This window comes from Neoarthrinium moseri (genome assembly GCF_022829205.1).
Source record: "Neoarthrinium moseri strain CBS 164.80 chromosome Unknown scaffold1_Wmoseri_CBS_16480, whole genome shotgun sequence".
Taxonomy (NCBI): domain Eukaryota; kingdom Fungi; phylum Ascomycota; class Sordariomycetes; order Amphisphaeriales; family Apiosporaceae; genus Neoarthrinium; species Neoarthrinium moseri.
In genome coordinates this window covers 1,418,011-1,431,189 of record NW_026055115.1, presented here as the reverse complement: position 1 = coordinate 1,431,189, position 13,179 = coordinate 1,418,011, and the positions used below count along the sequence as shown (strand labels likewise).

Here is a 13,179-nt window from a genome sequence, read left to right as displayed (position 1 = left end):
CCTCCAGTGCTCTTCCCATTTTGCCGCCCGCGTAAGCCATGCGCGTTTGGCGTATTGGCACAAAAGGCACAGATGTACACGCTCGGCACTGCCTTGCGGCTGATATTCGTACACTTGCCGTGCAGCCAATGTTCACACGATTCGCTGTCGCATAGTTAGCATACGGCCAAAAGCTGCCTTGATCCCGGGAAGGGTTTAGTTTCTTACCACTGGACCATGAAGCCATCGCTGTTGCGTGGGCTCTCAGTACGTTGGCATACGCAGCGGATTGACTCCTCTCTGCTGGTGGACGGGGTTGGAACAGTGGCTTCCGTGAAAGAGCCCGGGGAAATTGTGGATGCAGAGCTGCGCGCGGATGGCGGCGCAAAGCGCTGGCTGGTATTCAAGGCGCGTTTTTGGCGGTCCTGTACCACCTTGCGCAGTTCGCTGGATGCATCACCGCGGCTGCCAGCAGGCTCGTTTACCTCGGTCTCTGCCTCGCTCTCATTGTCCATGACAGCCGAACTTGGCTCATTGTAGTAAATGCCTAGGCTGCTGGTGCTCTGTTCGCTTATACTCCTTCGTGAGAACTGTAAAGGATTTGAGGTCGTCGGTTTATTCGGGTCCGGGAGTGCGAAAGATGTGTTCCTGCTGGGAATAATTATGGGCTCGTCGTCTGAAGACGAATCGTCGTCTTCTTCAGACGACCAGTTCTTGCTTCTGCTCAAGTTTTCCTTTCTGCTCCGCACCGCTTTTGGCGTCTTGTCCTCATCACTGTCAAGGGCCACACTCGTCGTCTCGGCACGAGCTCGGCCTCGCGAATCAATAGTGAACTTCACTGACGTTCGGATTCTGGGTGTAACACTCTCGGGTATCGATGTTAAGCTTGAGAGCCGGTGGTGATTTTTCAACGGCGAAATTCTCCCGCTGGACCGCGAGGCCTGAGAAGGTGGCCGGCTTGAACCTCCTTGCTGCGAGACAGGTCTGGCCGCCGGTGCAAGCGCGGGAAGTGATGCCCTGTGCACTGGTTTCCGGCCGCGATTGTCGCTGAGGCTCCGTGACAGACCGGGTCTCCCAGTAGACTTGATGGGCGAGCTTATCGCTGCCCTTTCTGGCCTCTTCGACAAGCTGATCTCTTTGGTGCTGGCTACGCGCCTTATATCAGATCGCTGGGGCGGGGCCGCAGGTAGCTGCGGCGGTTCTGGCTGGGACATTGGCTGCAACAAAGGAGCTTGTGCCATGGGATCATAAGTAGCCGGCTCCATATTGGACGATGGCGGCCGCGTGAACAACAGCCCAGGATCAACACCCCCCACATGGTTCATCATGCCGAAAGGGTCCCCTATAGGGGCAACAAACGAGGTTCCATACATTGAGATGTCTTGATTGTCGGCTTCTGGGTTCGGCACCATAGGTTTCGGCGCCAAGGGTCTCTCCCTCCTCGGGGGATTGTTCCCTTCCTGGTTCGGTTGTGGGATGATGCCGGTCTCCTGGAACATTTCATTCGATCTGCGCCAGTCCAACGAGTTCATTGCCCGATGTCCAGGGTTCTGAAACATATTCGCAGCGACATTGTGAAAGTCGATGTCCATTCCAGCCATGCTAGCATCATCCCAGAAAACCGGCGCAGTGGGCGGCGCCGACATGGGATAACCAAACATGTCGGTCGGCGTGGTCACAAAGTTCGGCATCATGTTCGGGTTCTGCTGCGGCGTGCCCACCACAAACTCCGGCGGGTACCCATGTTCATTGTGCATGGTGGTCATCTGCAGCTTGGGCGCTAGCTTTCTCGTCCCTTTGCGGGCGGATGGAGGAGGTGTTGCTGTCTGGCCCTGGCTTTCTTCCGAGCCTTCCTGTCTACACTTTTTGTATGGCCGGTCTTGAGCGTCAAATGAAGCGGGTCTGTCCTCCTGGCTGCGGCTTGTCGCCAGAGGCCCCGGCGAGGACTGCAGCCTCTGGGATGGGCAGACAGGCGGTAAGGGAAGGTTCGGACTCGGCGAGAAGTGATTAACATGAGCCGCTATCTCGAAGGCGATGTTCTCGGCAGACGAGCGTCTCTTGTGGCCCGCCGACTGTGGATATGGGCTCGGAACCGAAAAGTCTACGAAGGGGCCCTGCGAACCGCGAAGGTTGCCCGGGGTCGAGTTGAAGACCGAGTATTCCTCTGCAAACCTGGGTGTGCCGCTCGAGAATCCTTCGAAGGATCCCTGCTTGTTCCTCGGCGTCTGGAAGACTGGACTCGGAAAAATGGCAGACGTCGGCGTCTGGATTGGGGTCGGAGGTTGAGCGTTTGGATCACCAAAGCTGTTATGGCGCCGTGAATGTTAGCAACAGGCAACGCTATATTGGTGGAGCTAGAGGGGGCCTCTTGCCTGGAAATCGGTGGATCTCCACTCATAGCAAAGTTCCTAATATACCTCGTCTCCCGGGCAAGATCATGGCACTTTGCGAAATAAGTCGGCTGCTACGACGGGATCTGACCTTTGGGAATGTACCGACCCCAAAGTAGGAGCGCCGTTTGGCAAACAGCGAGGCAAGTCAAACAGGAGTCGGGACAGGCAGCGGGCGGCAAAGGAAGGAAGGGCAACGCTGGCTCTCGGGACGGCTTCTAGGTGTATCGTACGGGCAGCTGATTGGTCGGTCTGGTATCTAGCTGGTGGCTGGTGGTCGGGCTCTCCAACGAAGTTATAGCATTACAGGAGGTAGTCATCCGAGGTCGTCAATCGTCAAAGTTGAAAAGAGCGGAGGTTGTGAGGGACACTGTATCGGCGGCTCGACGTTAGCTCGGCTCGTGCTTTCAGTTCTCGAGGCACGGATGGCATTGAGCAAAATACCCTGGAGTAGTTTATGTAGCAGTGGGCTGGGTAGTGGGTAGATTTAAGGTTCTCCCGGTGCGCTGCACAACACGCGCCACCCACTCAGGAACACACTTGACAATGGACACAATGCACGGGGCGCAGAGGCCGAGGAGCTGAGGTCGTCTCGTATCGTCTCGTTAGCGGTCAAGCTGCTGGAGCCGGCCCTCTAGCCCTCTTGACACACTACGTAGCACTCGATATATGCCGACTTGGCGAGTGGCCGAGGGACGGACGGACGTTAAGACGTTGGACGGCTGTAGGTGCTAGGGCTAGCCGGTAAATCCAGGAAGGTCTGTGCTGCTTGGGCAGACAGCCAGTCGCCTGGAGATGCTCGGTTGGCTCCCACACAGCGTAAGTTAGTGAGGTGCCGGCCTTGACCTGCCACGGGGAGGCAGTGCTCCGGAGAGGGGACAAGCGGAGGAAGAGCGGTTCGCGTCCTCTGGGGCAGCCTTCGGACTGGAAGCTGGTCCCGGATGTGTGATGGTGATGATGATGATGATTCGGTACCTCTCTGGGGGCGGAGAGGGGAAGTTGTCCTGGCGGAGACGACCAGGCTGCCAGGCTGACTGACAAGGTAAAGGTCGACTACGGCGCCTAGAAATCCATGCGTTCTGGGAAGGACAGGACGGGACAGTTCAGAATTGGACAGGCATCCAGACTGGCACAGACTGGCAATGCTCACCAGAGCAAGGATAACCTGCAATGCCGGTCCAGGTTCCCGATTACAGACAATCGGGGGCCCATGAGGCACGTGAGATCCTTGGAGAATTATCCCAAACGAGACGTAGGTACTGTAATTAGATACAAGGCTTCAAGCGGCAGCCCACAGCGCGCAGTGAAATAGCTCGAGCTACTGTTCCTGAATGTATGATAGTGAGCAATTATTCCCCGACCGACCAGGCGACTGCGAGACGGGTTTAGCGCAACCAGTTGCTAAGAGAGACACCCGTGGACATCAATCGTCTCGTAGCTGGGCGCGAGTGCGAACGGCCGCTTGGCGCTATCATCTCGATCTGGCACCCGCACCACTGTACCATGGTACTGTACCTTTGTGTGCCTGAAAATTAACCCAGACACGCAGGCCGTGGTCCACGGACCTGCATGGGGGAGGAACACTCAAGCGAGCGAGCTACTGTGCTGACCCCAAGCCTCCGAGGTGCCCGCCGCGGACGTCGAGAGAAGCCATTGGGCACACGGGCTTGCGGACAGGAGTGGACTGGGAACCCCAATGCAGGAGCAAATTGCACGGCGGAAACGACAGGCAGTGAATTGTCGACTTTCTTTTGCCGTGACATCAAAGCTTGGGGGATCGATGCAACCGGTCGGACTGGAGTTAGCTTCGCTGATCCGGCCTTTGCCAACAAAGATCCAGATACAGCCGACCGTAGCCCAAGTGTGTCCAAGGCCAAGACCCAAGGTGAAGGGGTGAAGCTTGCTGGTGTTTGACCCAACTATGAGTCAAAGGTCGATGGCTCCACAGCGAACGACTGGATGAACCTGGCAGCCGTGCCTGGATAGGCTGTAACCAACCAAGTTGCCAACTACGGAGTGCGTCCATCCAAGTTAGCCTGCAGCAACAGCCGCATAGTGGCACCAGCTGGGAACTACCAACATGATTATCAGAGGGCCATGTCACAGAGTTGTACGGCATTTCCGGTAAAACCTCACGATCACGAGGGGCCTTTGCTTGTGATTATCTACGGATTATCGCAAGGATTCATTGTGTTTAAAAATCAAGTCCGGACTAGCAGTCCAGTGGTGGACTGGTGGATGTCTTGTGAAGAGTCGGCAGAATCGGCTTCCCATCCTTTGACTAATTAGTCGACGCTCTTAACTTCTGGTCTGGATTTACGGAGCCAGGCTGCAGACATCCCAATCGTCCACCCCCACATCACGTATGGGAATCTGGGATGCTAATCCTGATTCCATAGGAGCCCGCCAACCCGCGAGCTGAACCTTGTGGCGGCCGCACCCCGTTCAGCCACTCATCGGCCGCACGCTGGCCAGAGGTACGTATTAATTCCTAGTTGGCTCAGCTTGGTTGCAGTCGTCAGCATCGCTCGTCATAGGCCGGGCTCGTCGTAAGTCTATGCCATGGTGTGCAACAAGCGCCGGTGTAGTATGGGATTATGCGCAGGTCGATTATGGGCCAAGGACTCGACCCCCCTGCATGAACGCCAACTGCAGCCGAGGGGCTTGTGGTGCATATTCCATTAAACTACAAAAGATGATATGGGGGTGTTACCAGAATCCAGTCAGTGCCCAGGTGGTGTCTATTGTGTCAAAGAAGGGATAATGCCAGCCCAGATCCATCTAGACGGATGCCTCTACGGAACTCGGCTTTCCAGGGGTTGAGGCTGACACCACGAGTCTTGTTCAGGCTACTGGGGCTTGCAGTCGCAGTGCTCACTAGAGGCGTGGGTTTGCTGCACCTCATCAGACGACTGGCTGCTCCCGCATGAGGATCTGAGCAACCCATAGATCTGTCTCATATTCCAGCATTGCAGATTTCTATACATCACACTTGGGCGTTGATCCGAATGTAATAGCCCCGGCAGAGATCGCAAAAGCAAGAACCGATCGCTGCAAGGGCATTAGGAGCAGCATATGACGGGGTGGTCTCTGCAGCTGACTATATATGCACAACTAGGTAATAGTGTTCCACGGCCGCAGGTCAACAGGTATTTGATTGTTGGTGTGACGAGATGAGTCTGCGCATCGGACAAGCCCGCAGGCAAGCTACATATGATGCTGCCGCTGTAGATTTCCTAGTCTTCTCGAAGGTCCATTCGTTCTCGTCAGCACTGGAGAGCCGCCGGGCCTTGGGCTGTGCATCATGAACTTGCTGATCACATATGCAAGTGCTTGAGTGAAGCCCTGAGTGGAATCTTGTTGGTGCCGCTGGTGCTGGCGCCAGCGCTGACGCTGATACCTGTACGATGGGACACTCTCGTCGGCTCCTCAAACACCACCAAGCACAACCTGAATCAGACTACAAACGTAACCATTGGTAATGATGCACAATTGAGACGACTCTACTGGGAGGGCTGGATGTCGAGACGGTGTCTGATGTGGTGGATCGACTGGCAACCAGCGCTCGACACCAACAGGCTCCCCTCGCTCGACTTCTGTCTGATTGGCCAGGCGGTGCTGAGAGACGCCTGTACCTAGTTGGAACTTAGAGCTTAGAGGGGAGTTTGACCAGTTTACTGGGTGGCCCGAATCCCCCACTACCCAGACTTCCTCCACAGTTTTTTTGCGGCTCGTCGAAATTCCGCTGTCTGCCAGTGCTGGAGAGCCGCAAAACGTGGGCGGTACCTGTCTAAAGCCTAGCCAAAGTCAATTGTGTGACCATTGAATCTTCTGGGCCCTTTCAGCTTTCTTCTTCTCGGCTTGCATGCCTTGGTTTGTGGCCACTTGTCAAGCGCTGTCAGCCCGCAGGGCCACTTTTCGCCGCTTTTCTCTTACGTCTGCATCTAGACTTAGGGAGCTTTGTACACTACATCATCTACGGCTCAAGAACGGCCCCCAAAGCAGCCACAACCAGGTCCCCTGATGCGAGACTTAGCCATTGAACCCTTGGGTGCCGTTCGAATCGCCCTTCGGCAAGGAAGTATTTGGGTAGAAGAAAGCCGTTGTGTCAATCATGTCGGTTTGTCAATGCATAAACGTGGAAATTGAATGTTTCCTCACTGGGAAATGTCCAGATTAATTGTACCTTTATCCCGGGGACCCTGTCTGCCCGCCCGCTTGGGGATCTGGGGATCATGGGCACATAACCTGGAAGGTGATGCCCTGTCGCTTTGCCGTCTGTACCCCGAGAGCTGACGGGGAGCTGCCAGCACTCCCATTGGTCTAGCTAGGCCGCCGGTATCCGGATTTGGCAGTGCCTTCCGGGCCACTGACAACCAGTAGTTGCTCCCGATCAATGAGACCGGCATCTAAGACCTAGAAGTGTCACTTATGCCTCTCTCTTGCTATATAGAACTGCCAGGCTCAATCTCCATTCTGCGGCCCCTTTCCGGCTCGACTATGTAGCCCGGACTGAAGTCTAAAGTGCGGTCGGTAGTGTTGAAGGGGCTGCCGAGACTTACTAAATAGTGCAACAGGTCTAAGACGTGGAATGCTCCGTTACCTTATCAATAGCATCAAATCATATTCATGTCTCTGTTGCGTTTCACTCTAGCAATTCAACCCCTGAGCCGGGAGCCAACTTCACCCCTATTCGTAGTCATCTGTTTGAATTGACGATCTGGCAAAGCTGGCCGGGAACGGTGGGCATTATCCTGCTGCGAGGCAAGAATGAAAAGCCCGTCGACTTGGATTTTTCGGCAGCCCAGGTTCAACATGCGTTGAAGGGCAAAACACCCAAGACCACCTACGTGGCCAACACGGTCCTCAGCTATGCTACCGGTGTCACAATCTTAGGCCCTATAGTCATAGCTTTGTAGCAAAATTAACCAGTAACTTGACATCTCAAGCCTTTCGCAAACATGATTTCGAGGGCCGTTCTACATACAGTCTACATCAGTGGTGCCTTTCCCCTTCCAGGCTGTGCGGTGGGCAAGTGGCAAGGTCTTAGGTCGAGCCACCGCCCTTTAGTTACGATTCATGTGGCTATGGAAAGATCATTTTTGTGGCAATGAGCAGATCAAATCAAGTCATATCACCATGGGAGAAGCCCTCGCAAGGTGCGAAATAGGTCCTGATCGCTTGCTGGAACTGGCCATCCCGATGACATGATCCATTCTCGTCTGAGCCTATAGGAGCAGTAAGGTGTTGTGGATGAAACTTGCACAATCCTGTAGAATTACGATGTTGCAAAGTCGGATGAATTCACTTTTTCCAGTCGTGTCCGAAGCAGTTAACACTCATGCACTTGAAAGGGGTAGCATGGGGGCACACCTCTTACCCTAACTACTCATTCTTGGTTTTCACATCACGGCCCGCTCACTTACAACGTGTCCATTCATGTTGCCATTCTGTTGAATTTCTGGGCAAGCAATATGCCACCCTGTCGCCATCATGGCAGCGATGCTGTGAGTCATCAATAATGCAGATCTGCAATGCCACTTCGGGGTGTGTCTCGACGTGTGATTGCTGAAGCAGGTTTCGCCATGCAACTTGAGCCTTGCGGCGGTATTTGGCTTCGACGTTATATGTGATTTATTAGATGTGATTCATCAGGTGATATTCCAAAGCGACTATGCGAGCAGACTTTAACATAAATATGTGAGACCTGCCCTCCGGGCGATGCCCCCTATCCAGGTGTATCAATTGCGGTGCTAATGCAATTGGTCAGTATGGCTACCATGCCGGGTTCGGATTAATTATTACTGCCAACTAGTGCACTTGTAATATTCGCAATCACATATCTAGCATCGTCAGATATACAGTAGACTGGTCGGCCTAAGCCCCCAGACGCCTTGAGCGACGGTTGCAGGTTGCCACGAACGCCATACAAATATTTGTGGGACAGACAGGCACAGCTCTATGACGTTTTTAGTAATGATGAAGAGAGATCTATCTTATAGTTGAATCGATTCTAATACACCAATGCGACGGTGCTCGGGCAAGTGTTTCGAACTCTGTGGACAGTAGTCTTGACGGCGAAGAGGGGGCTAACCGCTACAGTCAAGCTCAATGTGAAATAACCGATCGGAAACCAAGCATTCGCTCATATGGTACTGAATGATATCATGCTCGATGCATAGTTCCTTTGTGCCCTGGTCTGAGGAAGCCAACTTATCGATTTGCGGCCTGCCACTGCACATCAGGGATGCAGACTCCTCGGATGGGTTGCGGGGTAACCTCTGTTACCGGGAAGATGCATTCTTAGTCATGATTCTATGACATCTCATTCGAAAACCTAAGATACCGTCATGAACGATGGTATATACCCCGCAAACCATCACGCATGAAGATGCGGGGGGGTTGGTTGTGAAGGGCGGAGGGATTGTCCACCTGCATCAGTATATATATGGCGATGAACGCTGCACGGCCAGCCTTGAAGACTTGTCGTGTACTGGTTGTTGAAGCTCCATGAGTGCCTCATGATTTTAGCTCAGTTTCGCAAAGGCACAATTTCAGGCTGCTAGAAAAACCCTGAGCTCACTGACGCCGGAATCAATATGGCCGCCTCAACGGTCAAGCTTGCGTTGTTACTGCTAGCACACAATGTCATTGGTCAAGTGCATGACTATTCTCAATATGTAAACCCATTGATGGGAGGCTCAGGGCCATTCGATGGTTTGGCATGCAAGTGTTCCCCTAGCCACGGTACAATTGATCACTGTACTTACCTGCGTAACCTAGTTGGAGGAGGCGACATCTTCGTCGGCGGCGCTTTACCGTTTGGAGTCGCAAAGGTTGGCATAGATACATATGAGCAGAATGTTTCTTATTCCACCCTTAATGGCGGATGGACGCCTAAAGGCGCAGTAACTGCGATTAGCATGATGCATGGTATGCGGGTTCTAGATTATCATTTCTCCTCCTTGACTTATTCCTTAGGTTGGCTCAAGCCGAAAATGCCTTGAATAGTAGATGCTGACACTCAGGTTGTTGCGAAGAAAGCGGGACAGGAGGTTTCCCTAAATATGGCATCATTGCGCAAATGCCCCTGACCACGATTGACCCGCCGGTCAATATCCTCGATAACAGGACTTACTGGCAAAACCGTACCGGAGACGATACAGCAAAAGTTGGTTATTTCAAGACAGAGTTGGAGAATGGGATCACAGTCGAGATCTCAGGCGCTCGGCACTCGGGCATCATTCAATACTCATTCCCGGATGGAGCGAAGCATATTCTCGTGGATGTGTCACACTACCTACCCAGTGAAACAGGTGGCTACAGTAATCAAGTGTTTCTTGGAGGAGAAATCAGCATCAACGGTTCCACGTATACCGGATTTGGGACTTACGGTGGTGGGTGGAACGAGGGAGCACCTTACACAGTTTACTTTTGTGGCGAGTTTGACACGGAGCCAAATCAAGCCAGGACTTTCCGTGGAAGAAACACAGATCCAATGACGAGGTACCACACTTTCAGCAATGAGCCTATTGGACAAGCTACTTTCGGATCTGATGGCTCAAATCAAGAAACCTCGGGGCCGCTTAATGATCGCATTGGTGCGGTCTTCACGTGGGATTCGGCGGCTACTTCGCAAGTGAGATCAAGGGTCGGCGTCTCTTTCATCTCTGCAGAAAAAGCTTGCAAATTCAAGGACGACGAGGTCAAATCTTGGAAGCTTGAAGATACGGTAGATGCCGCTGTTGAGGAATGGAACAAGGATGTCCTCAGCCGTATCCAAGTGCCCACGGACGACACGGTAAACAGCACCAATCTAGTTTTGTTATACTCATCCCTCTACTTTATGCACCTGATGCCTTCAGACAGGACTGGTGAGAACCCTCTGTGGGACTCCGGAGAGCCCTCATGGGATGATTTCTACACTTTATGGGACACCTTCAGGTGCACAGTGAGCCTTCATCACTTGATTCAGCCCGAGGCGTATGAAAGCCAGATACGGTCTCTCATCGACATATGGAGATACGAGGGATATATGCCCGATGGCCGTTCGGGCAACTGGAACGGGTTGGTCCAAGGCGGCAGTAACGCTGACAATGTCCTTGCCGACGCTTATATCAAAGGCCTGCGTGGAGCTATCAACTGGACTGATGGTTATCTAGCCATGAAGAAGAATGCCGAAGTGACGCCATACAATACTTACAGTCTCGACGATGAGACGGCAAGCGTCAAGGAAGGCCGAGGTGCATTGGATGACTGGATCAACCTAGGCTACGTATCTCTAGACAATTCGCGCTGCATATCGAGGACCGTCGAGTATTCGCTGAACGACTACGCACTGAGCGTTGTCGCTGCTGGAGAAGCACCAGAGGACGTCCAAAAGTATTTGAACAGATCAGCAGGATGGCAGAGGAGCTGGAATCACGATGTGACCAGTCGTAACTTCAGCGGCTTCTTGACTCCCAGGTTCTCAGACGGATCGTGGAATGCGACAGATTACAATCCTGGCCTCTGCGGTGGGTGTGAATGGACTTCCATTTCTTACGAAGGGACACCGTGGGAGTATTCGTTCACTGTCCCACACGACATGCAAACTCTGATTCAGTTTATGGGAGGGGAAGCGGAGTTTGAGAGGAGATTAGACTACATTGTGAGTCGTCCTAGATCCGAGCGAGGATGACTGATGGCTGATTCTCCCAAAGTTCCAACCCAATACGAGTGAACAAGATCTATCTGCCAATGGCGCTGGGATCACTACTATCATGAATATTGGGTAAGTTTATAAGCGCTTAACACTTGACCACCAGAGACTAACTCTGCCAGCAATGAGCCAGACTTTGCGACTCCTTACTTATACAACTACCTCAATAAGCAGTACAAGTCCGTCAACCAGTCCCGCGCTTTAGCTAACCAGAACTTCCATGATGCATTGTATGGCGTCCCTGGAAACAGCGATGCAGGAGCTCTGAACTCGTGGCTTATCTGGCAAATGCTCGGCTTATACCCTATTGTGACCCAGCCCGTCTATCTCCTGGAGTCGCCGTGGTTTAGTGACATCAACATCACCATCAACGGCAATCAGACACTAAGGGTTACGAGTAGTGGTGACCATGCTACATTGGGTCAACAAGGGTATTACGTGCAGTCGGTCAAAATTAATGGGCAAGTTTGGGACAAAAATTGGTTCAATCATGAGGATGTCATGGTGAACGGAGGTACTATAGAGTTTACCGTTGGCGAAGAGCCAACAACTTGGGAGTCAGGCGATGTCCCTCCAAGCCCAGGGCACTTCGAACTGTGACGCTCTGCCCACACTCCCACTTGATAGTCAACTGAGTCCCGATCTATGGATTATCAAGACCAGTTGCCCAACATTGCTCAAATGAAATGATGTCGTAGCTGTGACGCAAGTAAGAACGTTGTAGGACGCATGCGTCCCTCAAGGCGACAGGCGTCGAAGAGGGCTCGACTGCAGTCCAGATATGCTGCAACTCAAATGAGCCACTCATGTCACCATAGTAACATCCTATCTTGCCTGCGGCTTTCAAGGCATTCACACGTTTACCAGTAACTGCTGTCAGTAGCGTCGTCACAACCTGCTGGAGCAGGACCATGACAGGGAGCAATCAGGCCATTCTCCATCGTGTAGATATATGGCTACTTTGAGTAAATTCCATACATCAGGTTCATGACCTTCCTTCATTGGCAAAGATTGAGTAACGGCAAATGGCTCGCGTATTATTTCGGCTCGACCTTTCATGAAGATACAAGCGGGTTTCAACTGATCAGGCGAAACTTCGCTTCTTGCGATGTGATTCGTTTACCATCTGAAACGCGATCGATCCTTTCGCTGACTTGCAGATGGCCAATCGCTCCCCTCAAATCCATGACCTAGGTAATCAATGTCACGTCTGAGCAAGGAAAAGAGGTTCCGACGCAGCCACGAATCGAAGTCTTGGTGCATGCAGGTCACCTACTGACAGTCTACCCAAGTTCCAGTGGGCTTTGCTGTCCACACACCCTTGGGATATAACCACAGGCAGCGCACGTATAGGTTATGCCCGGTCTTCCAATCTACCCTGGCCAAGATCTCCCAATGCGACCAGTACTGACCGTTACCCAGCAGCTTGTTCAGCGGCATTTATCATGATGCGCGCGGTTGTTGCCCGAAAGCTTATTACTATGATCTGAATGCCGTGGGCCGGGTCGTTATTTTTGGCTCCTGCGACAGACCACCCTGGCGATTGATCGCCGACCGGCAGACAAAGTCTAGACCCATTGGGGCTCCATGGCAGTAGGAGGCGTCATCATCTCAACACTGCGTCCGCTCTGACGTCTTCCTATAACCCCATCACGTATGCAGATAACACAAGGATCTCGAGGCAGAAAGTTTGCCCGTGGAGTTGGAAAGTGGTTCGTTTTGAAAGTGGACAGGTACCCTCCCCTAACACCTAACAAAGTTTCCCTATAGAGTGATCAGACTTATGTCTATCTTTAAACACCACCCAGAGATCCCACTCAGACGCAGTGGTGCCGAGGGAGGGCCTCGACTGACCACCCCCCACCCGACAGCCGCGGCCATGCAAGCACTTCCGGCCGATGCCCCTGGCGGCGAACAGGGGGGGCAGCCCCGGATTGACTGCTAACGGCCCTTCTGAATGCCTGCCTACCCCAATCAGTATGCAACGTCCGTCCACGCAAGGCACACACGCCAGCTACGGCACCCAGATGTGCACCTAGGTCCTCTCCCCTTCAATGCGCGCCTTGGAAGCAGTGGGCTGCGCGACTCGAGCGTTGCAACTATAATCTC

At 53.0% G+C, this 13,179-nt stretch overlaps 2 protein-coding genes across 2 annotated transcripts; one reads left to right on the top strand and one right to left on the bottom strand.

Moving 5' to 3' along the window:
• Positions 1-203: 203 nt before the first annotated feature.
• On the bottom strand, positions 204-2,689 carry JN550_000453 (uncharacterized protein; the record flags this gene model as incomplete). The annotated part of the gene is made up of 3 exons (XM_049316075.1): positions 204-2,283; positions 2,479-2,608; positions 2,677-2,689. 3 exons carry the CDS (start codon positions 2,687-2,689, stop codon positions 204-206), a joined length of 2,223 nt encoding a protein of 740 aa, XP_049177742.1.
• Positions 2,690-8,968: 6,279 nt separating this feature from the next.
• On the top strand, positions 8,969-11,670 carry JN550_000452 (uncharacterized protein; the record flags this gene model as incomplete). The annotated part of the gene is made up of 4 exons (XM_049316064.1): positions 8,969-9,302; positions 9,410-11,019; positions 11,072-11,142; positions 11,193-11,670. The coding sequence occupies 4 exons, from the start codon at positions 8,969-8,971 to the stop codon at positions 11,668-11,670; spliced, it is 2,493 nt and encodes an 830-aa protein (XP_049177741.1).
• Between the last annotated feature and the right edge of the window lie 1,509 nt (positions 11,671-13,179).